The 24,782-nt window shown below is 42.4% G+C and overlaps 1 protein-coding gene across 11 annotated transcripts in view; it reads right to left on the reverse strand.

Moving 5' to 3' along the window:
- PDE1C (phosphodiesterase 1C) overlaps positions 1 to 24,782 on the reverse strand; it is a 1,966,671-nt gene that overhangs the window by 217,009 nt on the left and 1,724,880 nt on the right. For all 11 annotated transcript variants that reach the window (XM_069215191.1, XM_069215280.1, XM_069215225.1 and 8 more), the window contains 3 exons: positions 23,155 to 23,256; positions 20,390 to 20,510; positions 6,342 to 6,423 (listed from right to left, as the gene is read on the reverse strand). In XM_069215191.1, the coding sequence (XP_069071292.1) occupies positions 6,342 to 6,423; positions 20,390 to 20,510; positions 23,155 to 23,256 (305 nt within the window). The remainder of the gene's footprint in view (positions 1 to 6,341; positions 6,424 to 20,389; positions 20,511 to 23,154; positions 23,257 to 24,782) is intronic.

Below are 24,782 nucleotides of genomic sequence, written 5' to 3' on the forward strand. Positions count from 1 at the left end.
AGAAGCTGAACTCTATTTTAACTAAATTCTTATGGAATAATAAGAAACCCAGAATGCCCCTCCAAAAGTTAATGAGACCTAAATGCAGCAGAGTGTCACGCCGCTGCACGCGGCACGAGCCGAACATTCGGCTTGGGCCGCAACACGCGTTTCCAAGACGGTGCGCGTCGCCAGTCTGCTGTGTGCTTTCTGAGGCCCCAAATTGGGCATGGGGCCTCGCTCTTTTTCTGTGCACCACATTTTCAGGCATTTCTGACCCCCACTCACCTGTTCTTTTCTTCTTTTTCTTCTAATCTTCTTTTCTTCTTTTCTGGGACATCTGGTTGTACCTTCCTTTATGTTTTTTCCCCCTTCCCATGTTACCTTTCTCTTCCCAGCATTCCTTGTTCCCCATTCTCTATGGTTCCTAGTCCATTCTGTTCTATGTACTTTTCCCTATCTAAGATGGTGTCCTTTTACTTCCTGTTGGTCGTTTCCTGTTTGTTGGTATTTATGGGCTGTGATTCTTTCTCACCGTGCGCTGCAACACTTTCTGTTTGGATTGTGTCTTCGCTCCTGATTCCTCGTATTCTTGTGCTGGTTCTCGATTGTTCGGAATACTTTTTCCTGTATTTGCTCTTGTTAATATCTCTTCCTTTTTGTTCCTGTTTTAGGAACATATCCTTGAGGAGGTTTTTTTCCCCTTTTCTGTTTTTTTTTCCCTCTGGCGCTACTTCTGAGGGACACGGACTGCTCTTGGTGTACCCATTGCCTGCAGCACCGTGGCTACCAGAAAGAGTCGCCCCTAATTGGGCCAAGGCCGAAACTTCAAGAACAGGATCCACGCCACTCGCTCTGTGGCCTCCAGGGTAAAGCAGCATGTAAGTCGTGAAACAGAGGGGTTAACTTTCTGAATCTCTGCTCTGATCATATGGCTTTTTCTCTTAATCAAGCTTCTTGTTTATCGAAGGAGGATGATTCTGCTTTTTTACCTTTATAGGTTGAAGTTGAAAAGTCTTTTGTTGTTCCCTTTACATTTCCAGAGGTATTAACTCTGTCAAATAAACCAACATCAATATCCCTCTCGATTTTGAACAACCCCTGTAAAATTCTGCAGCCTATTTTTGCCTCTTACAAAGAAGATAGGGAGCAGTTTCTAAATTCATCAATTTGGTACAATAGGCTCATTAAGTTGAATAATAGAACCATCTATTGGAAATCGTGGCATTTGAAAGGGTTACAATGGGTGCATCAATTATTTGAAAATGATTCCCCTCTTTCTTTTGCACAGGCACAATTTCTTTTTTCGTTTCAGTTAGAAATGGGGTCTTCGGTTGACAGTCAGGTTACCCCCTGTTCAAGCAAGGACCCTCACTCTAGTCAGGGTAAAAGAGAATAACCCTCAGCTAACCCCTGCTTGCCCCCTTGGTAGCTTGGCAGAGCAGTAGGCTTAACTTCAGAGTGCCAGGTGTAAAGTATTTGTACCAACACACACAGTAACTTGATGAAAACACTACACAATGACACAACACAGGTTTAGAAAAATAGCAAATATTTATCTAAACAAAACAAGACCAAAATGACAAAAATCCACCAAACACAAGTCATCAATTAAACATCAAAAAGAGTCTTTAAGTAGCTTTAAAAACACACTAGCGCTGCTAGAGTGAAAATGTACCTGGTGCGCGTCATAAATAACCCCGCACGGGCGGGTGTGCATCAAAAATAACTGTGCACGGCGGTACTTGAGTCAAATATCCAGCCACACGATGATCCGAAAATCCTGCAGCACAGGTTGTGATCTCCCAGTCTCTGTCAGTGTATGCTGCACGTCGTTTCTCCTGCTCCGTGCGTCGATTTTTCGGTCGCGTTTCCTGTGAACGTCGTTTCTCAGCTGCGGAGCCGGCGGCGCGTCATTTTTTCAGCCGCAGATCGGATTTGCGTCAATTTTTTCCCCGCACGGTGCTCTGTGCATGGATTTTCTTGTCTTTAGGCTGCCAGCTTCTCCTTTCAGGGTCCCAGGAACTGGATGTGCACCACAGGGCAGAGCAGGAGTCTCCCCAGAGACTCCAGGTGCTGGCAGAGAGAAGTCTTTGCTGTCCCTGAGACTTCAAACAACAGGAGGCAAGCTCTAGATCAAGCCCTTGGAGATTTCTTCTCAAGATGGAAGGCACACAAAGTCCAGTCTTTGCCCTCTTACTCTGGCAAAAGCAGCAACTGCAGGATAGCTCCACAAAGCACAGTCACAGGCAGGGCAGCTCTTCTTCCTCAGCTATTCAGCTCTTCTCCAGGCAGAGGTTCCTCTTGGTTCCAGAAGTGTTTCAAAAGTCTGTGGTTTTGGGTGCCCTTTTTATACCCAATTTCTCCTTTGAAGTAGGCCTACTTCAAAGTAAAGTCTCTTTGGAATGTGAAATCCTGCCTTGCACAGGCCAGGCCCCAGACACTCACCAGGGGGTTGGAGTCTGCATTGTGTGAGGGCAGGCACAGCCCTTTCAGGTGTGAATGACCACTCCTCCCCTCCCTCCTAGCACAGATGGCTCATCAGGATATGCAGGCTACACCCCAGCTCCCTTTGTGTCACTGTCTAGTGTGAGGTGCAACCAGCCCAACTGTCAAACTGACCCAGACAGGGAATCCACAAACAGGCAGAGTCACAGAAATGGTATAAGCAAGAAAATGCTCACTTTCTAAAAGTGGCATTTTCAAACCCACAATCTTAAAATCAACTTTACTAAAAGATGTTTTTTTAAATTGTGAGCTCAGAGACCCCAAACTCCACATGTCCATCCGCTCCCAAAGGGAATCTACACTTTAATCAGATTTAAAGGTAGCCCCCATGTTAACCTATGAGAGGGACAGGCCTTGCAATAGTGAAAAACGAATTTAGCAATATTTCACTGTCAGGACATATAAAACACATTACTATATGCTCTACCTTAACCATACACTGCACCCTGCCCTTGGGGCTACCTAGGGCCTACCTTAGGGGTATCTTACATGTAAGAAAAGGGAAGGTCTAGGCCTGGCAAGTGGGTACACTTGTCAAGTCGAATTTACAGTTAAAACTGCACACACAGACACCGCAGTGGCAGGTCTGAGACATGATTACAGAGCTACTTATGTGGGTGGCACAACCAGTTCTGCAGGCCCACTAGTAGCATTTGATTTACAGGCCCTGGGCACCTCTAGTGCACTGTACTAGGGACTTACTAATAAATCAAATATGCCAATCATGGATAAACCAATCACATACAATTTTACACAGAGAGCATATGCACTTTAGCACTGGTTAGCAGTGGTAAAGTGCTCAGAGGTCAAAAGCCAACAGAAACAGGTCAGAAAAAATAGGAGGCAGGAGGCAAAAAGAATGGGGACGACCCTGCATAAGCAAAAAAGTCCAACAGTTTCCAACCTCTTTTCATAAAAAATATGACTCTCTAATACATGTTATAAATAGTTCATATCAATCTTTTCCAGTTCAGCAAGCACCTTCGGCTCATCCTCTTCCAATTAAGAATCTGTTAATACAGTCTGCATCAGCTTCTTGTCTTTATCAAACTATTACAGCTCTTCCTGAAGATAGACCTAAATCAGCAATAGAATTGCAATGGGAGAAAGATTTGGATATTTCACTTTCACCTTTCTATATGGGATAAAGTGAGGATTAAAATACAAAAGTCCTCTAGAGCAGCTAATGCAATTCAAACTTTATTTTTTTATATATATAATAGGTTATTAGTTACACCTTCTTCTTTACATAAAATGAATTCTAACCTTTCGTCCACTTGTTGGTCTTGTAATAAGCCGGTCTCCGGACCTAAACACATGCTTTTCGAATGTTCATATACATTTCAATTTTGAGTTAAAGTATGGAGTAAAAATTTAAACTATTTTTTAAACTCAAATTGCCTTAAGCTTTGCAAATATATTTTTAGGTAGCCTTGCAGATGATTGGCTTCATTTTCCAAAACATTATATTGTAATCTTGGATTTATTGTTGGCTGTTGCTTGTCAACAAATTACGAAAAATTGGAAGGATTCGCCTCAATTATCCTTTCAGGCTTGGTGGTATGGTGTAAGTTATAATCATAGACAGGATAGAGCTTATGTTTCCCCCGTATCTTTTGCTATTAAAAGAGACATGTTATGGTTACCTATTACAAATTACCTTAACTCTTTGGCTTATTCTTCGTGCAATCATTTTCCTAGAAATTAGAAGGTCTCTAAACCACCATGAATTGTGTTTTTTCCCTATCTTATTGTACTTACTTATAATTAACTCTCTCTCATAATATTTTTAATAAATGCATATATACTTATGTTTTAAAGTATTAATATATTTAGTGTGCTCTTCAAATACGTGTTTCTCATGAAATTGAACTGCTATTGTATTATTTCATTCCTGTTATCAAATGTATTTATATTTTTTGTATATTGTATTATTTTTCAATAAACTTTATCTTTAAACTTAAAAAAAGAAAGGTAGCAAGCACATGGAAATAGGAGACTGAAGGAGTGTTTCACTGACTGTTATTGTGCACATCTGTAATTTTGATGTGGCTAGGTCTGATTTAGACAGAGGGGGTTATTCTAACTTTGGAGGAGTGTTAATCCGTCCCAAAAGTGACGGTAAAGTGACGGATATACCACCAGCCGTATTACGAGTTCCATAGGATATAATGGACTCGTAATACGGCTGGTGGTAAATCCGTCACTTTTCCGTCACTTTTGGGACGGATTAACACCTCCTCCAAAGTTAGAATAACCCCCAGAGTGTCTTCTACTGACAAAATTGAGGTGTAGGTTTGTTGGTAAGCTGATGATGTACTATCCCTTGTGATTATTAATGACTCCTTTTATACAAAATAGGGATTTATTTTGGGATGTTATATGCTGATGCTCCAAGGTTTATCCATTCCTACGTGGTATGCTATGTGTTAAGCCTGGACAGCTCTGCTTGGGTAGCCACAAGCTTTACAAATTCAATAATAGTAATGATAATAGACTTCGTTGTGATAAAGTATAGATCCTGTCAAATAAAGGTTTGCCCACCAAATTTAAAAGAAGATCCACTCCGTCTCCACCGTGATTAAACCCTCCGACTGCCTGTGGAGTAAGGGCCATCAGAGGAAGACCTCTAATTACCTCAATCTAATTTAGATGGGCAGAATTAGAGGTCATTTTTCACTACCCATCACTGCCCTGAAAACCCTCGTGATAAAAGGCAGTGAAAACTGCTAAATGCTCCCCTCATCTTGGGAATTTCTTTTGACATCAAAAAGGAAACAGGTTGGTGCAGAGAAAAGTGCAAACTGTGATGGCAGATCCTGCCAATGCTTTAGAATTGACCACGAGGCTGGCATTCATTTCTGATGGAGAAATGGGTCAACCGCCTAAATATATACATATATAAAAATTAGCCCCTTTGTCTTGTAGACAATATACAGACCACTACCTTTAAACTAAATCTTAACTAAAGTTTTTTCAGTAAATTTTCTATGGGTTTTTGTGGCTGTAAGCTTGTAACCTTCATGCTGTAACATCAACATATCACAGCTTCAATTGAGATCAATGTTGGCCAGTTGGTATGAAACTTAATGCAACCATATATTAAAAATCAATAATAGACCCAGACAGTGAAGAGCCATAATTGCCCTAATCAATAATTACTATTGATTTGTCCAGGCAGTTAAAAGCATGAATATGAGGCTAAGTCTGTAATTAACATCAGTACCCCAGTTTGAAACAAGGTAAAACTGAAAAAGCAGCCAGTTAAAAACGTCTGTGGGCCTAATCATGCTTGCAGTGGATAATAGGGCACCAGGAAAACTCTGCTGTCCCAGACCTGACTTCATACTCATTCATGTTTTGGAGGATGAAGAAATGGGACAGCTGAGAGCTGCCTCTGAGCCCTGTACAGAAATGTGAAGAGGGCACGAGTCAGCTGTCACCTGCAGCTATCTTCCGTGTTCGGCTGTGTATTGAAGAATATATCCAAGGGAAATCCTGCTGGTTAGCCAAATTCCATGGTCCTATCCTACATAATGCAACACCTCAGTGAGACAAAGGAACAGGCTGTAAGCAGCCCTCACACTGAGGTCGCAAATTATTCTGAAAATTGCCCATCTAATAAAAACATTCTAACATGAAACTTCATCAAATCCTGCTTTCTTAACACATTCACTCTTGTTTAAACATCATTTTAAACAATTACTCTATTTACAATGTTGAAAGTGAAGTTGAATAACTAAAAACCTGTCGTAAACCTGAAAAGGGTGCAAGTGCTCTTCATCTTGAGTATCTTAATGTCCTAAACATCTCCCATCTTTCCTCGGCTGTGCTGACGTCATGAAACAACTTACCTATTTGAGACTGAGCCACCATAGTGGAGTTGCGGTCGCACAGTGGAGAAAATGGAAGACCCAATTCTGCTTCTTTGTCACCCTAGAAGACACAGACACCCTGTCAAGGTCTGCTTTAAACTTCATTTACTCATTCAACCTAAATCATCAGCATCAGGACAACCAACAATGTATCTATTACTAAAACAAAGCTGTAAGTTATTGGATATATTGTTGTGACTGTTTCATGTGATGCATATATAAAAAATAGCATAAACAGTAGTGATTCTGCTATCATCATATCAAAGTTTTACCCAAATGTTTTTGCTTAGCTGTGTTACACTGCAGCATTTTATACAAATGACTGACTTTCCTCTGTTATTGTTGTTTCAACTAAATCCCAACAATTAGGCAGAAAGGAAAGCAATATGGTCATAAATTGTTATTCTATCAACAAATCAAGAAACATGCAGCACTAGTAGAGATCATGTTTTCATTGCCAATGTTCCTTCCATATGACTTTCATTGGGAAGCTTATGTGACCCTAGAGAGCAACTCCCTGAAGAAGTATGATGAAGACTGAACACTGTGTGGATGCAGTGCTGTTATTGGGCAAAAGTGCATAGATAAGAACCGCTTATGGTCTCCTAACCAATAAAAGTATCACCATGGTTTATAGTAACCCATTAATATGATTTTAAAAGTGTATGCCAACCCTGGGCCTGATTATTCTTCTAGTACTCTAGACTCACTTCTGAATTTCAAGAGTATGGCAGGAGTCCTCAAGAGTAAGTGACACCTACTCATAGTAACATCTTTGAGAATTGGGCCGTTTGTATTTGTTTACCATGTTTTATGGGCTTGAGCTCATTTATGAAGTTCTCATGACAACTTGTTTGTTAAAGAAACATTCAGTGTGTGTATAAATAATTCTATAAAGAGAGCAGTTCACATGCTTCAGCTGTTCCACCCCTTTGCAGACATTACTGACAGTAGTGACATGTGAATGTGTTTTGTGGAAAAAGCAATATTAAGAAGCCACTGACATATGTGGTATCCACCGTCAACACTTCTGCCCACCTGTACCCTGATGACATCTATGTTTACTTTAAGGTGTAATCTTTAGCAAGTGTGGTGACTATTTTGGCGACGCAGGAATAGATGCTCTTCTGTAACATGAGTCTAAATCCATTGAAAACCACATTTCTTCCATTCTTAGCTTACATTGAACCTTTCTTCCACAGGATCAGCCTTCCTCACTTTCATCACTCTGCATCGATGGACACTTGCCCCTTGGTGAAATCCCAGGGCTTAATTCTTAATTGCAAGATGATGCTTAAAATGCACACTATTAAACTCTTCAAAATGCGTGTTAGCAGCTTCTTAGCCTATGTTTTATTTTTTATCACTGTTCAACACCCATTTCTTAATCGACTGGATTGAGGGAATGCATGTTATTGCCAATTACCCACATCTGAAATCTTTTCTCTATGTCACTTCATATCACTGCCTGCGTATGTATTTGTTCACTTTGTCACTCCCCTTTTGTGTAACCCGCCCTGGTTGACCCTAGAAGACTGGAAAGAATTCACATTTCTTTCACTTTTACTAAGATTGTTACCTCTTGCTTAAGTGGTGGAAAAGCTAAAGACTGTGTATGCAGGGAGACAATGAGTAGGGTGGTTTTATATTAATAAAATCAAATATTACAATATGTGATATTTGTTACCTTGCGGCTGCACCATGACTCTGGATCAGGCTTCATTTAATACCTTCCCTGTTGTTTTATTCTTTTCTTGAGGTCTTGCATACTTTTTTTTAAGGTTGCAGCTATTTACCTGGCATGGGGGTAAATAGTGGATTTTTTCTGCTATTCACTCGCCCACTGGGTAAATAGTAGAAATTATTTACTATTTGGCCAGCGGCCTTGAAAATAGCAGAGAACCTTCACTATTTACCTGGCCGCTGGCTGAATAATAGAGATTCAGCACTGTCTAGCTGACAGCTGTGCAAATAGCAGTAAAACCTTATAGTTTACCCAGACACTAGTTAGGCAGTAGAAATTCTGTAGTGATCAGCACATGTCCCTTTCTGCACAAAAACTATCTGACTTGTAATGCAGGCACCCTTGAACCATGAAGGAAGGGTGCCCATGTTGGGGCTAGGCAGAACACAGTGCACCAGCGCAGAAGGGGAGAGCAGAAATACATCATATCTCATTAGATACAGCATATTTTTGCTCTCTCCCTGTCACACCACACAGCACAGCGCAGTGCAGCAAGTTGTCGTGATGCCTTGTGTTGCATGACTTCTTAATAAATCTGCCCCTTGCTACATACCGACTTCATATACACACACATGGAATGCCAGCACAAAGATCTAGGGGTCACACAGAATCCCTCTTGGGACATCTCAGACAATCTGTCTGGAGCCTCCTTCACTCCCTCTGTTGCTCATCAGAGCCTTCTTATGGTCTTGAGCTTCCCTTTGCTGATTGCTATATCCCTTTGACACCTTTGGTCGCCATTAACTATTTTTACTGACGTCAGACATCTGAGTTTCTCAAACCCTTTCTGCCATCCTTCACAGACATTTATTTTCACCCATCCACCTTTCAGCTCCTTTCCCAATAGTCAGTCCCTATGGCATTCAAATCCACCTTCAGACTACTATGCCAGCATGAGACTGTGTCTTCTGCACTCAGAGGTCAGTATGTAACGGTTTCGCTTTTAATTCTGTTTTCATGTTCAGTTTTTTTTCTGCATATACTTACCAGTTCAGTATGTGGGCTGAAGATGTAGGGGCTCTATAGGTTGGCAGTATACAGCATGAATAGGACCCATTTATTGAATAGATATCCTAATACATGTGGCTTGGACTCACATAGGTGTCCTCCTGCGCCTGGTCTACATCATTCACTTCCAGGTCCTTTTGTGCCTTTAGGCAATGGTCTTCCTCCTAGTCCTGTTCCACGTCCTCTGTTTCTGATCCTCATCCTTGCCCTGGTCTAACTAGTTCTGGACATCCTAGAACTGACTGGTTTCTTGAATCTGGGGGGCCTGGTTGTAGTCCTTCCTGATTCTGGCCTTTTTAGCCCTGCTCCTGCTACTGGTACTATTGATCCTCATTCTGGTCCTGCTGGTCTGCTGGGTCCTTATCCACCCAACCCTGTTATCCTGGATCTTCTAAGGCTGCCACTTGTAGTCTTCCTGGTTTTTGTCATCCTGATTCTCCTTGCTCTTGTCTTTATGGTCCTCCTGCTACTGCCTCCACTGGTCCTAGTCCTCCTTAGTAGGTCCTCATAGCTGGGCCTGGTCGTTTTGGTCCTGGTCTAGTCCCATTGGTCCTCATGGCTATGGTTGTCCTGGTTTCAGTGATCCTTCCCAACCTAGTCCTAATGCCCCAGGTCTTAGTCCTCCTGCTCAATTTGCAACTAAATGTCTTTGTCCATTGGTTCTGCTCTCTCTGTTTCTCCTTGTCCTGTTCCTGATCCTGCTTATTCTGATCCTTCTAGTCCAACTAATACCCCCCATCTGGTCCCTGGTCTTAATGGCTCTAGTCCCCCTACTCCTGACCATGCTAGTTCTATGAGTCATCCACCAACATGTCATGATACTCTTGGACCTGGTCCTCCTGCTCATTGTCATCTTGGACTAGCTTGTCCACTTTATCTTAAACCTCCTTGTTCAGGTCATCCTTTTTTTAGCTATTCTTAGCCACCCAGGTAGGTCATCATGACTCTTGTCACCCTGGTCTTCCTTTTCTTCCTCATCCTGGTTCTGCTTGTCCTGGTACGCCAGTTGTAGTAAAGTGCCCCTTTTGTATGGTCACTCCCACACTTTTGTCTCCACTGCTGATGGTTATGACTCTGAAAGTGCTCTGGGGCCTGCTAAAATATGATGTATGTAAATTGGCAACCCCAATTGGTAAGGACTTTAACCTGCTTATAAGTCCCTGGTAAATGGTACCCAGTGCACTGTAGTTAAAGGGGGTCACCAGAGCCTGCAGGACTGACTGTTCCACCCTAAGTGACCCAAGTAAAAAGATGTCAGAATCCGACCACTTCAGACTGCAGGAAGAGTGCAAAGTGTCCAAACTCGGCCTTGCCCTCACCTTGAGTGGCATGGTCACAAGCACTATATATATATATAGACTATCACTGTAGTCCTCTGTTTCCTGGTCCTCTTAGAACATTTTCTTCTGACTCTGGCTGCCTGTGCCCCCAGTTTCAGCTACCTGGCAATCCATGCCAAAGTCATGGTGTTCTTGTTTTTCATAGTACTTGTCCTTCTTGAGATTCTGTGCTAATTGTCTCTGATCCCGTTGGTCCTGTTCCTTATAGTTTGGGTTCTCCTGGACCCAGTTCTCCTGGTCGTGACCCCCCTGCTGTCTTGGTCTCCTTGGTCCTGGTCATTCTGGTCCTTCTTGTCTTATTGTGCTAGTTATCATAAACCTTGCCTTTTGGCCATCGTGGCCCTTCCTGGCTCCCCCAGTCATGGAACACCTGGACCTGTGGTCCATTTGGTAGTAGTCACCTTGCCCTGGATCTCCTCACTGTCAATCTCCTAGACCTGGTACCACAGGTCCTGGTCCATCTTGTTTCTCATTTCCTGGCACTTTTAGTCTTTGCCTTCCTGGTTTGGGTTATCTGTATCTTGTCCTTGTCCATTTAGGCCTACTGATACTGCAGCCATTGATGCAGATCCTCTTGGTGGAGGTTCTTCTTGTTCAGATTCTGCTGACACTGGTCATTTGGTCCTGCTCTTCCTGCCCATCACTGTCCATTCCACCTTTCAGATGCTGGTTGGCCTTCATACCTCAGATCCTCCTCATCCTGTACCTGCTACCTGTAGTGATTGCTCTTCCACAGTTGGTAATCTGAGCCCTGGTCCCCTAGGTCATAATCCCTTTAATTTATCTAGTCTTCTTGCTCTGGTCTTTTGGATGCCATTGGTAATCCCCCCTTGGTCTTCCTAACCCCTGCCCTGCTCATCCTAGAATCCTGGACATACTAGCCATAACCATTGCCCTTCAGGTCTTGATCTTCTTAGTCAACTTCAATCTGTTCCTGATCTTCCTGGTTCTCATCCCGCTCCTTGCCCGCATGGCTCTGCAATAACTTGCCCTGTCACAGATGAGTCTAGCCTTTCCTTCTTCTAATGTTCTTTGATCTCCAGTTCTTGCTAGTCTGAGAACTTCCTGGCCCTATACATCCTGGTCATTCCCATGCAATCCTGCCCCAATTCATTTGGATTCTAGGTCCCCTGTTTCACAGGCTCCTGGCCCTGGACCCTCGTTTGTCTGTTCCTAATCCTTCTGATCCTGGTGACCTTGGTCATAATCCCTTTAATTTATCTAGTCTTCTTGCTCTGGTCTTTTGGATGCCATTGGTAATCCCCCCTTGGTCTTCTTAACCCCTGCCCTGCTCATCCTAGTATCCTGGACATACTAGCCATAACCATTGCCCTTCAGGTCTTGATCTTGTTAGTCAACTTCAATCTGTTCCTGATCTTCCTGGTTCTCATCCCGCTCCTTGCCCGCATGGCTCTGCAATAACTTGCCCTGTCACAGATGAGTCTAGCCTTTCCTTCTTCTAATGTTCCTTGATCTCCAGTTCTTGCTAGTCTGAGAACTTCCTGGCCCTATACATCCTGGTCATTCCCATGCAATCCTGCCCCAATTCATTTGGATTCTAGGTCCCCTGTTTCACAGGCTCCTGGCCCTGGACCCTCGTTTGTCTGTTCCTAATCCTTCTGATCCTGGTGACCTTGGTCTATGTAGTCCTGGTCTTGGTTCTGGTACACTTTTGTCTGGTCCTCCTGTATTGGGTCATCTGATGCTAGTTCCACTAGCCTTTCTTTCCCTAGCCACCCTAGTCCCTGGCCCTCCTGCCCCATTCTACTCCTACTAGTCCTCCAGGTTTCCTGGTTTGCCTATCTACCTTGACCTCGTCCATCTGACCATGGGCTCCTATATCATGGTCCTCCTAGTAATGATCCTGTTGGGTCTCGTTTTACTAATCCCTCTGGTACTGGTCCTCCTAGTTCCTATGTTGTGGGCCACCGTGGTCCATGTGGTTCTTGTCCCCTTGGTTTAGGATCACCCTGAGTCTGACACGCCTGGACCTTCGGATCCTGGTCCCCCAGGACCTTGACTTTCTCTTCCTTTATAACCCCTGGGTCATTCTAATCAAGGGTCTCAATGTCCTGCTAGCCATGGTCCTTTCTGGTTGCGGTCTTTCTGGTCCTGGCCCTTTTGCTTCTGGCCCCTTGGCCATCCTTGATCTGATGTCTGAGATCTTGACCCTCTTGCCTCTGGTCCTTCTCTCCATTGAACTCCTGGTACTGGTACTCTTTGGTCTGTGTACTTGGGTCTGTTACTGCTGGCCTTGGTTGTCCTCGTTCCTCTGGCCCTGGTCAGTGTGTACAGGCCCTCATAGTCCTCCTTGGTTCAGGGCCCTCTGTTCCACTTGCCTCTGGTCCTTCTGTTTCTTCAGGTCCTTGTTCACAGGGTCCAGATCACCCGCTTCACATATTCATCAATCTTCTTATCGTTCTTACCCTGGTCCTGATACCCCTAGTGCTATTTTTTATTGTCCTCATCCTCGTTGTCTATTTGCTCCTTGTCCCCTTGGGCATTGTAACCCTGGTACTCATACATCAGGTCTCCCTGGGCCTGGTTCTTCTTCTTTTAGTCCTCATGGCTCTCATTCTCCTAGTTCTCCTAGTGGTCCACCTCTTGGTCCTTATTCTCTTACATTTCACCCTCCTTCTCCTACTGCTTCCTTCCCCAGTGCCTCCTCCACAATGACTTTAGGCAGGTGCAGCCTCCAAGTCTGGCACACAGGTTTATATATGTATTTTTTCGCTTCCAGATTTCTTTTACTAAGACAGCACTGTCAATTACAGAAAAGGGGGCTCAGTAGAGACAGGGACTTGCCTACTTAAAACACTGCTTAATTTGCTAAAAACCAAAACAACCATTTCCAAGATGCATTGTGCAGGTGACTAAAATGTTAGTGTGGCAGAAGGTGCCACCCATGATGTGGGACCAATAACCACCAATGCCCTAAACATTCCCTACTGGGTGAATAGTATAAAAAAGTTTGTTTATTCCCAGGCAGCAGCGTGAACTCCTCCTCTGTAGTACCCAAAGCATTACTTACATTTCTCCTGCTTTCACTTCCCCCTTCCAAAGAATCCCCATTACAGTGTTCACTTCATGTACCTCTTGAAAGTGCCCCAAAAGCACGTGCCTCCAAACACCAACTACCTACTGTAGTTTCCCTCTCTCTGGAGCCCAGATGCCACCTATCTGTCTGCATTCCCAATTTGCTGCTGCTTGTTGACCACTGCTGTGTTGTCATATTTGATATGCTAAGCAAGCACAATCCCTCTTAAACAGAAGCCTAAAGCTAGCACAAGGCCTTCCATATGAAGTCCAAAAAGAGCTCAGTCTTCAGAAATCACGGTCATCACGAGCATTAAAAAAAAACACTGTATTCTCATGAGTGAGTAAAACATTTATGTAACATGCTTTGAAACCATACTCAGTATTCTTTGCTCATAGCCAAATACTCCATGACTGAAGTGCAAAATATCTGTGTATCATATCATGAACCTTCTGTTTGATTTATGCATCTTATTTGAATATTAAAATAACATAATCTTTTTTATTCTAAATTAATTTTTCGTATTTGTATCTTAAACAGCTTAGCTTTTTACAAACTATTGTATATTTATATATGCAGATACTTGCAAATGCTTCACATATTTTGCATCCTCATTACAAGATGGCCACCACACTACCATTGCCTTGAGTCACTTTTTTCTTTATGGCCAGCTAAGTAAAGGCTTCCTTCACGCTATTTATCCGGCCACTGGTCAAGTTGTACTCTACTATTTAGTCTATGGCCCACTAAACAGCAGAGATTATGTACTATTTTGCAAGCCACAGGATAAATAACAGAGATTTTGTATTGGTGCGTGATGACTTGAGTGCCCCAGACCAATCCCAGGCACGAAGAGTTACCAATTCCATACCTCCTTGGAATGAGGCAGAACATCTGGTGCACGATGACTTGGAATACATCAGACCAATCCAATTACACACAAAGAGATACCAATTCCGTACCTCTCTGGAATGAGGCACAACATCTGGTGCGCAATGACTTGAGTTGCACCAGACTAATACGATTACATACGAAGAGTTATCAATTCCATAACTCCCTGGAATGAGGCACAACATCTGGTGCATGATGACTTGATGCAGTAGATGAATCTGGTCACACACACAGGGCAGCAATTTCAGCAGTGCCACACAAGGTAGAATGTGTTACTACCCTGGGTATGCCACCCCCTCCGAGGGTCGCAACCTGTGAATCAGACATTGCATGCAATGACTGTGTAGTCGGCTTGTTGTACGAGAGAAACTCTTCCTCTCTGATTGGGAGAAAGGGTTAGAAGTGCTCCTCATTGTGGAAATGTCTTTCATTTTATAGTAAGGCAGTCTTGAAAACAGAAGGCTCAGTGTGTTTAATACACACAAAGATATGCATTGTACGTTCAACATACTTCAACTGAATCCTATGAACTGTTCTAGGATGTGGTGTTTAATTCATACATCCACATTGGCCACGCAATTATAAGGCAGCCATTCCCCAGGTCATTGTTTTATCCTGATAAGACCCTAGTACCCCATACTCGGCTTGAAACGCCATTGACAGCCTTAAAGACAGATCTCATTTGTCTTTATATAACTAAGTGGATTTGCTCAATAGATGTTTTGTGTAGACATTATACAGAGGCTGTCTTTGTGTAGCTATACAAATGATGGAAGAAATAACAGTGATTATTTGAGTACTTTGTCTTTTTCTGTGGTGTCTGTTTCACATGGGGTGCACTCTTCCTCACCATTGTATCCTGTGTGATTACTTTGAAGAGATAGTTTATGCTTGGATAGTTACTCACAATAATAAAACGTATGTGTCTCTTTTACACTCATGTACTAGTTGCATTGTAAAAAAAGAAGAATTAAACAAAATAATGTTTTTCTGACAGATTTGTTAACTGTCTATAACTAAGCATTGCTCTCAGATTCACTCTGCGGCAGACATTTTTGTAATAACATATATATTTTTTCCAACGGTATTTTCACATGAATGTGTGCCTCTTTAGTACGAGAGAAATGTGACATGATTGACGAAGCGGGCCACATGGGCTCCCGCAATCAACAAATCAGCTCACCACAAACAAGACCCTTATGCGTGATGGAGCCCCACGACGAAGGACCATACTCCTTGAATGCGGGAAGTACTTTTCAGGCTTCACACCAGGTAATCAGGTCACCAGGCACAATACTTGGTTCCATGCTCACACCGCTGCTGTCAGATGTGAACCAGCAGACTATGTGGACACTTAAGAGAGCACCACTCTCCAGATGTCATTAGTAGAAGGTGTAGGGCCCTCGAAGGAGGTCTTTGATGTCCCTGAGACCTCCACCAAAGAACAGAGGGCAAGCCAACAAGCCCTTGTGAGCACACTTTGGACTGCCACAAAGCAACAGGCAATCCGTTCAGGCCAGCCACGATTTAGGAAGAGTGTTCGGTCCCTTCCCAGGACAGTAATTAGTCCTAATGCACAACAGAATCCTCTGGCAGTGTGCACAACATTGACCAGTAACTCCAGTCCTGCGTCTCCACAAGCGTATCACTGAATTGCTGCCATGTGACACCAGTAGTTATACTGTATTGTGCCTTCAAATTCAGGGGAGGTTCAGAGAGTTCCCCTTTGAACCACAGATGTCGCGCCTAAATTTCAGTCCTGTCTGCCAGTGGGGCTCTGGAATGCAGATCTTAATCTTTAGTGTGCCCATGTTCTGGCCCCAAGAGGCCAAGCGTCAAAACCTCCCCCTCCAATGTATCCAGCCAGACCCTCAAATGGCAGAGGTCTGTCATTCCAGTTGTATGCCCAAAGTTTATAGCTGTCACTGAGGAATACATTTTCAGAGCACAGAAATGCCCACTTTCTAGAAGTGACATTCCTAAGTTATTATTGACAAAACCACCTTTGCCATGGGAAGGGGCTTGTCAGGACGAATTCAATAATAGGAAATATGATGAGGCTGCTCCACTGCAACCCACTATTGCAGCTAGGAGTAATTGTTCTTAACCCACGTTAACCTATGGGCAGAGCAACTATCATATGTATTGAAAACACACAGGCATACGTGCCCTTGCACACATAGAAACCTGCATTGGCAGGCTGGACACGTGTTTAAGAGCACCATAGGTGCAAGTGTGGACTCACAGGTCTGCTAAGTCAGGCTCAGCACCTGTCTGGAGCAACAGTGGGCACGCTTGTTCACACTGGCTAGAGCTACTTCCTAATTTATGCAGGAAGGCACACGTGCACTTTCACACTGTACCTATAGTGGGGAAGTGCCTAAGGCCATAAGACCACTACGGGAAAATCAGCAAGACATAATAGAAAAAGCAAAAAGATTTAGGGAAACACTACCTCAGTGTGTCAGGTCTAACAACCATAAGATAGAGAGATGGCATTCTCCACAATTTATTGACTTAATATATTTATTAAAATGTATTAACCCATCCCTGTATCACAATTGAACTAAATTTAGATGGCAATAAAAGTGCTGCAATCTCAGTTTTACATTATAGTAATATTTCTGCATAGAATTATGGGATGAGAGAGATCATGTTTATGATAGGACAGAATGCAATTTCGACCTATTTGCCTTGCCTGTTCACAGCTTACATGGGCACTTATAGAATATCATCAGAATAGGATGTGGCCACAGCAGCAGTTTCAAATGTGTTCCAGAGCTAAATGAGAGCACTGTAGGCTTCAGAAAAAGACTAAATAAACAAAAATGTATATTTTAATAGCATGCCATTTAGAAGCAAAGGATTATCAATCTATCAGATGGGGTGTTGAAATGTGAAGAGCTGACTAAGTTCTGAGGATGAGAAGATCTTTTCCTACGCTTCATTAAGCTTCAGAGGTTACTGGCACAGATCTATGGCATTCAAGATGTTGCAGCCAATAATACTATTAGAAAGAAACAGCAACACTGGGAGGGCACAAAGGAGGCAATTCAGAGGAGGGAAACACAATTTTTACAACCTGATTACAAGTGGGCAAGTGAACAACAATTTAGAAAAATAGAATCATTTTACTAAATAAAACAAGATCATCACGACAAAAATCCATTCGGTAGAACTGGACATGTGCACGTTTAAAAATGAAATGTTTTGGAAAGCAGAAAGCACCACATGGCTAAGTCAGGAAAATGCCACCTTCAAAAAAGATTCATTTTCCAAATCGTAATTTATAATCCTACTTTACTGTACATCAGGATTTTCATTACAGTTCCAAAGGCTCCAAACATGAAAGAGTTACATGTTCCTATTTGAATGTTACAGCTTATTAAATGTAACCCGCAACTCCAATCTTATCCTATGGGAAGGGTAGGGCTTGCAGTAGAGAACAACAAATTTAAGACTGTTTCCTGACACTAAGATGTCATGATGAGGCAAAGTTATCACTAGCAGCAATTCATCATCAGCAGTGGTTAATGATGTCTCAGTGTTCAGTCACCAGCTCAGTACATGGATCGCTAAATCCTGGTTAGAACCAAGAGCTGCTAAATCCAGGGATTCAACAGGCCTTTCAGAAAGATTTCTAATAAAAGTCTGTAACTCCAGCTGGTGAAATCATCAACTCTTTCAACTAGAAGGGCTGGGAGCATAAGAAGAAAGATTATGCTTCTGCCTAATTACTGGTTCTTGTCTATCTCAGTGGATGGACCTCCAATAATACTGCAAGATTGAATGACAAGTTCCTGTTGACATTTTCAAGTGATCCTTGAAAAGGGTTCTTCAAAACAAAGATGATTCCATATTCATAATCTAAAGCTGGATGCTAATAATGAAACACCTTTGTCTAATTGGTGTTAGCTTTTGTAGCCTATGGGCATTCACTTATATGATTGACACATACACACATGCAAACAGGGGAACCTCCACTTTTGAAACCGCATGTCCACAATGCACCAAATCCCATTTGCCCTTCCCCTGCACAACATGTACCTCATTCTAGAGATCAGATAGAGACACTTGTATGGGGTCGTTCTTAACTTGTACAGGTATAAGGGCAATCCAATATGCCTACTAGGAACGTGGGTCAAAGTATATTATAGAAAAAGAAGCACTCACTAAGGACACAATTAAATGCATGTACAAAAGACTTGTGTTAGTCTGGTTATCTATATACATAAATGCATGTAGGACAAAACTAACTAACACAAGTGAAATTTAATATGAATGATAACTATTCACAACCTTGAGAAAGAATTGCAATTCAATTTCTCCAGTGGTGTAGTTACCATTTTGGGGTAGTTTGACATAGCTGGGCTAATAGCCATCCACTGATGGAGGCTTTTGGGTAGCTAGAAATCCGTGCTTCGGGCGTAGAATGCACAAGGGAATAGATTTGAATGTTGTGAGCATACATGTGACAAGGAGCGAAAGAAAGTTATGATTTAGCCAAACAACTAAGCACACAGGGAGACAAGCACTGAGCCCAGGAAAGAGTCGTTTGAGACACCTGCTGATGAAGGTGAATGGGTAGGCAGCTAAGTGCAGCAATATTCCAAGAAGAAATGTTACAAGGAACTGGCTGAAAATCTGTTCAAAGATAAGCCTGTAATGTCAAGGTTAGATAGTGTACACTATGGAAGAGAAAATCAACCTGTAAGAGAAATCAGGCGAGCTAATTGTGAAAAGCAGTGGTTGAACACATGGCATAAGACAATTTCAGTAGAATACATAGCACAAAAAACAGATTAAAGTGGATGCATCCATCTGTGAGTAGCGAGGAAAGTTGTGAGATAGTTAAACACTAGTCATTCAATGATTCTCTAAAGAAAAGAGATCTTCAGTTGTTTTAGTAGTGTTTTGACTACTCCAGTTTTAGAGCAAGACGGGTGTATGAGTTTAGAGAGTGGTTAAAAAGAAGTGTTAGGCAAGCTAAGAGTGAGAAGAGGAAGCCAATGTTTTGATGATGTGGAGACTGAAGGGCGCTACTGATACACATTACGAGTTAGCAGCCTTGTGGATTGGTGTTAGTAAGCAAAGAATGTGGACACAAAAGCAGAAAGCTTGAGAGAGACATGTGTGAGCCTAGTAGAGGTGCAGGGGGAACGACGTGTGGTTAAGAGGAGTTTTAAGTTCGTTCTAAGAGAACTAAGATGCAAAAGGTTCAGTGTGGGGGTATAGCAGGTGTAGAAGGAGGGAAAGGAAGAGTGTTGATAGTGTGAGTAAGACATTGAGGGTGAGGGTATAGTGAGGAAGCTAGAGATTGATGATGGGTGAAGCTTGCAAGCTTAAAGTGCTCAGGGCATGTTTGTAGGATTACATGTGTTGTGTGGTAGGATTTTCCTCCTTTTTTAATGAGGTTTATAATGTTCAGTTAGATTGTGTGATTCAAGGCAGTGGGCGGAAGGTTACATGGATTAATTTCAGTAGGTATAATGTGTTGTTCAGCATTTTGTTTGTTGCGTTGTTCATATTGTATAAGTGTGGAGCAATTCTAATTATCCTGTCCAACAATAACTGAAATGCATTAATTTCAGTAGGATAATGTATGCCAAATGTGCTGTTGAGAATTTGTGGCGTTGTTCAACTTGTGTAAGTTTGGAGAAATTCTAATTATCCTGTCCAAGAATAACTGAATCTATTAATTTCAGTAGGATAATGTGTGCCAAATGTGCTGTTCAGAATTTGTTGCGTTGTTCAACTTGTGTAAGTGTGGAGTAATTCTAATGACCATGTCCTCGAATAACTGAAAGCACTTCTATGCCTCTTCTCCGGTTTTAAGGGAAAGCAATAAAATAATCTACCTCTAAGGGGCACAGCAGCTGCAGGCAGAGTCGGGCGCTCAGAAAGCCTTGCAGGAGGTATGTTACACTTCCTTGTCTCTCCTCTGCTTTACGCCTCTTGCCACCATCACCTTCTCACGTCATCATCCGCTTTAATAACCCTTAATTACCTGTCTGAAGAACTCTTCCAGCAGCGACATGGTCCATCGATGGTGCAGGTCCCAGGCCTTCGCTGGATGGCTGATGTCTGCTGTGTGCAACAACAGAGATAAGGCTTTCGGCTTGTCGATCCTGCAAATCCAAATGACTGCACAAGTGAATGGGCTGCACTCAGAATAATGACAGAGACAAAAACACAACCGAGGAAGGAAATGAGGCTTCGCTGGCCTCTGACTATGACACGGAGAGATTGATTCATGCATTTACAGGCTCTGACAATTCTGAAAGATGAATCTTTAAATGTATGCGATTTTTCAGTGGTGGCAGATGCATTCAAACTATAACAGTGGTTCAGAGTCCGCCATCCTGCTGACTTCTGTCTACATCTCCGTTAGTTGTCCCAGATATGTTCCCACTTGTTTTGAACTGGAGTCTCACATTACCCTTGACAGATCCCTGGACTTTCTCTCAGCAAACTGGCAAGCGAACAAATTAAACAGGAGAGCTGTATGATGGGTTCCCTTAAGGCAAATGGATTAGATATCATGGGAATACCAAGTGCTGATGACAGACACTGCCCCAGACAAGATATAATGTTCCATACTATACCGACATCTCAATGATGGGTCTTACATTCCACCGTGGTTTAACTATGTTTTAAGAATTTGTGTACAGTATATTTCCTTGGAAATAGGACCAAATCAATTTGATTTGATGATAAGCTCCTGTTGGGACTCTGCACTTGTGCCTGAGTCTTAGTAATGCTAATTTCCTGCTTCCCTTGACCCTTCAAATACCTTTACTTGTTCCCTCAGCCTGATGTGCGTTGTACTTTTATAGCGATTACAATGTCTGTACTATAACCTCCTGTTGCATGACTGCTAGTAAAGTAGGCCCAGACAGAATGTGAATTACACCCCGTACTTTGCGTAATTTCTGGAGTTTTGTTTTATGCTTGTTACACGAAATGTTTAAAGTTACGCCGTTACACCATGTTCAATATTTAGACTGCTGCTGTTCATGGCAAAATTGTAGTGCAGAAGCGAGGGAACGGATTGAACAACTAGAACACGAGCATATGTTTGTTGTAATACTGTTTTCTGTGTTTTTTAGCACGAAATGCGTCTTCGTGTCACAAATTGACAATAGTGGTAAAGAACAGATTTGCATTCCTCATAATTACGTCCAATTTTGGATAATTTCCCTGAAATTTAGGGTAATTACACAAAAGCAAATTACTCAAATGTCACCCATTCCTAAAGAGAACCTTACCTAATTCCGAGTGCATTTGCAAGCCATAACCTGGAAGCAAAGTTAGACTGCTTGCAATGAGAGCTATAGTGTTCAACAGTTTCTAGGTATTACAAGAGAACTCTGGTGTGAACTTCATCTCAACATTTGTAAATGGCTTCTGCTTCCAATTACTAATGACGGTTTGGACATGCATTTATACCCTGAGAGAAAAAGGAATGTTCTTTAAATACCTGCAAAAATCAATAGATAAAACGTGCTGCAAAAATCCGTTATAAGATGCAGATAGAATCATCTAGAATGTTATCCATAACGGTCCAGGGAAGTATGCAAATGGGCATATACTAGCAACTGGTTCCAGTAGAAATCTTTTTTGTCTGGCCAGCTGGAATTTTCACCAGAGAAGGGTGACTAAATTGCTATTTGTGTTGCTTCTATTTCCCCGCATGGTATTAGGACATGGTAGTCCATACAATTTAGACGGAGGATATAATTACGTAATATAAACCACCAGAACATGGAAGGGTAATGTTTTTGTACTCACCGGCCATTTTAGTCACACAAGGAACCTTATACTCATGAGGATGTCTACCTTCCATAGTCTAAAATGTTGCTTTCATTCAATTTCTGTCTATCCCCGATATACAAAACGACTACATCAAATTAACGATCCACTGCTTGGACTAGAGAAAATAGTATGATATAGACAACTTTTTACTAGTACCGAACTCTAAAATTCAAAATATTTAAAATAAAATTGGTTCTGAAGCATGCCCGATCTACAAAGAGTTTGCTGTGACTTGCTCCTGTGGTACTGCAGGTTTCCTCCTGTACGCCAGGAGCAAATCCAGTGCTTAATTTGTGCTTGTTGTTTCCGGTGCTGAGTACCAGCACTTATTTTTGAGGGCCGGGCGCTCAGTCTTCTGCCTCAAGCATTTGCTACGAGCAAAAGACACACATGGGAAAGACGGAGGAAGGAAAAACGAAAAAGCGTCACAAAGGGAGAAAGTAGAAATCTGCAAGAGTGAGCTGAAGGGGCAGGGAGTGGCTTTATGTGGATTGAAGAGGCCCGAGATGGCTTCAGGATTACTCCGCCTCAGTATTCCGTGTTCACACATTTAATTGAAGCAGCCGCATGTTTAGGAGGAGAGCTTTGGGCACCGGCACCTTTTTATTTACAAATTAAGCACTGAGTAAATCAGGAGTAGCGAAAGAGTAAGTCACGTTAAAATATTTGCGAATCGCACCTAAAACGTTCTCACAATTTGCCCACTGCAATAAAACCTATTCCTAACGATTACTAGCATTAGCATTACTAACGGCAAGTTCCATGTCTGACAACAACAGAGCATTCAACATGAGTGCAGTAAGTAGCAGCGCATTGTAAATACTTGAGTAAACAGAAGAAAGAGATGCGTTTCTGTAGAGCTGAGGCAGTCCTTTCTTTCTGCTTCAGCGCAGAGGCTTCCCGCGTCCTACCAGAAGCGCACAGAGAGGCTGACTGCGGATTCGCAAAGTGACTCACCCTTCTGGCTGCTGCAAAGCGTTCTTCATCGCCTTGATTTGCTGGAAGTGACAGGACATGTCAGTCGCCAACACCATCTCAATCACCAGCGCCCTGAACTCCCTTTGGGCAGACACCAAGCATAAAAAAGAATATTTAGGAGAGAGAGTAGTTTCCCCATCGACTGTACAGTATTTGCTAATAATTTCGGACATTTCCAACCGCATGTGTCTTTAAACCATTCACATTATCTTCCTAGTTAAGTAAGGAGAGGGGGCAGAAGGGAGCGCTTTCTTTGGAAGTACCTTGGCCAGTTTGAGCAAATTAGTCACAAGATTTATCTTTCGCTAAGAGGAGTCCCAGTGGTGTCCAAGTGGCCCATTAGTAGGTCCTCATTTCAATTAATTGTAAGCAGTGGGATTTATTCCTCAATTGACGCTCTCACATGGGCTCAGTCAGACAGTGTCAATAATGCGAGGTGGCAGGCTGGGTCGGTGCCCACTTAAAATGGATGCAAAACATGCAACTATCGTCCCTCATGCCTTGGCTCTAAATGCTTTTTTTCTAAAACAGCAGCCACACTCTGTAAGGCCCTTTACTCATGGTGCATGTGAGGATAACGAGTTGCAACAGCAACATAGATGTTTTTAAAACAATGTATCAAGGTGTGTAACACTGATGCCCAATTGTATAGCATTCAATACATCGCCTACCACTACATCATGGGAGGCATTTTATTACTATTTTTACCTTTACATTGTCTATCAACCCTAACACTGAATCATTCATACATTAAACGTATGTATACTTACGATGCAAAATCTAGTGGTATGACATTGTAGTGCATGAGATGTAATTGCCATGCAACACATAAAAGGGTGTATGCCACAGATATCATTCTGAATCTTACCCGCATACATTTATCTGCATTTATTTAGATTTTCCAGATACCCTGTCAAACCATTGTGCACAAACATAGACATGCATTCCATATTGAACATTAATGACAACATTGAGCATCCAGTAAATGTTTTCAAGGACTTTGAGACCCATAAACCAAACGATTTTCAAATTGCCACTAAATTTAGTAAGGCCACAGTCCTTTCTCGTGAAAAGGTAACTCAGGTTTTGCTGGTTCCTTCCCATTGTCTCTTAGTGTTGCTAAATCCATAAAGACTGCTGTTTCAAAGTGGGTCATAGCTTTCTTCTGAAAAAAGAAAGAGCACCTAGCCATCTCACTGTGGTTAAACAGACTTTGGCAAACATTGTTATTAGAACAAATAACCCGCAAACTCTCATTCACTGAAAACACATTTAGGATTTGTTGGCAACCTTCTATTAACTCTATGTCAAGGATGGATTTTCTCTGCTTCATACTCACAAGATTGAGAGCTTTTCAGATTTTTGACTAAACCATGGTGCACCTATGGTAGGTCGACTGTCACCCCTAACCCCTCAGCCTGTACCGCCACTTACACAGCAGGATCCAGCCTCTCTCTCGTCAGAGTTACAGCCTCAGCGTGTGCATTGTGTTCCCTCAGATACTAACACCCGTGAGCTCAAAAACCCCTAACCCTGGCAATACCTTGCCTTTATGGTTTTCTTTTAGGGTTCTTCTCTAGGTTGTTTTAGGGATAGGGTTGGAGGTG

This window comes from Pleurodeles waltl, chromosome 2_1 (assembly GCF_031143425.1).
Source record: "Pleurodeles waltl isolate 20211129_DDA chromosome 2_1, aPleWal1.hap1.20221129, whole genome shotgun sequence".
Taxonomy (NCBI): domain Eukaryota; kingdom Metazoa; phylum Chordata; class Amphibia; order Caudata; family Salamandridae; genus Pleurodeles; species Pleurodeles waltl.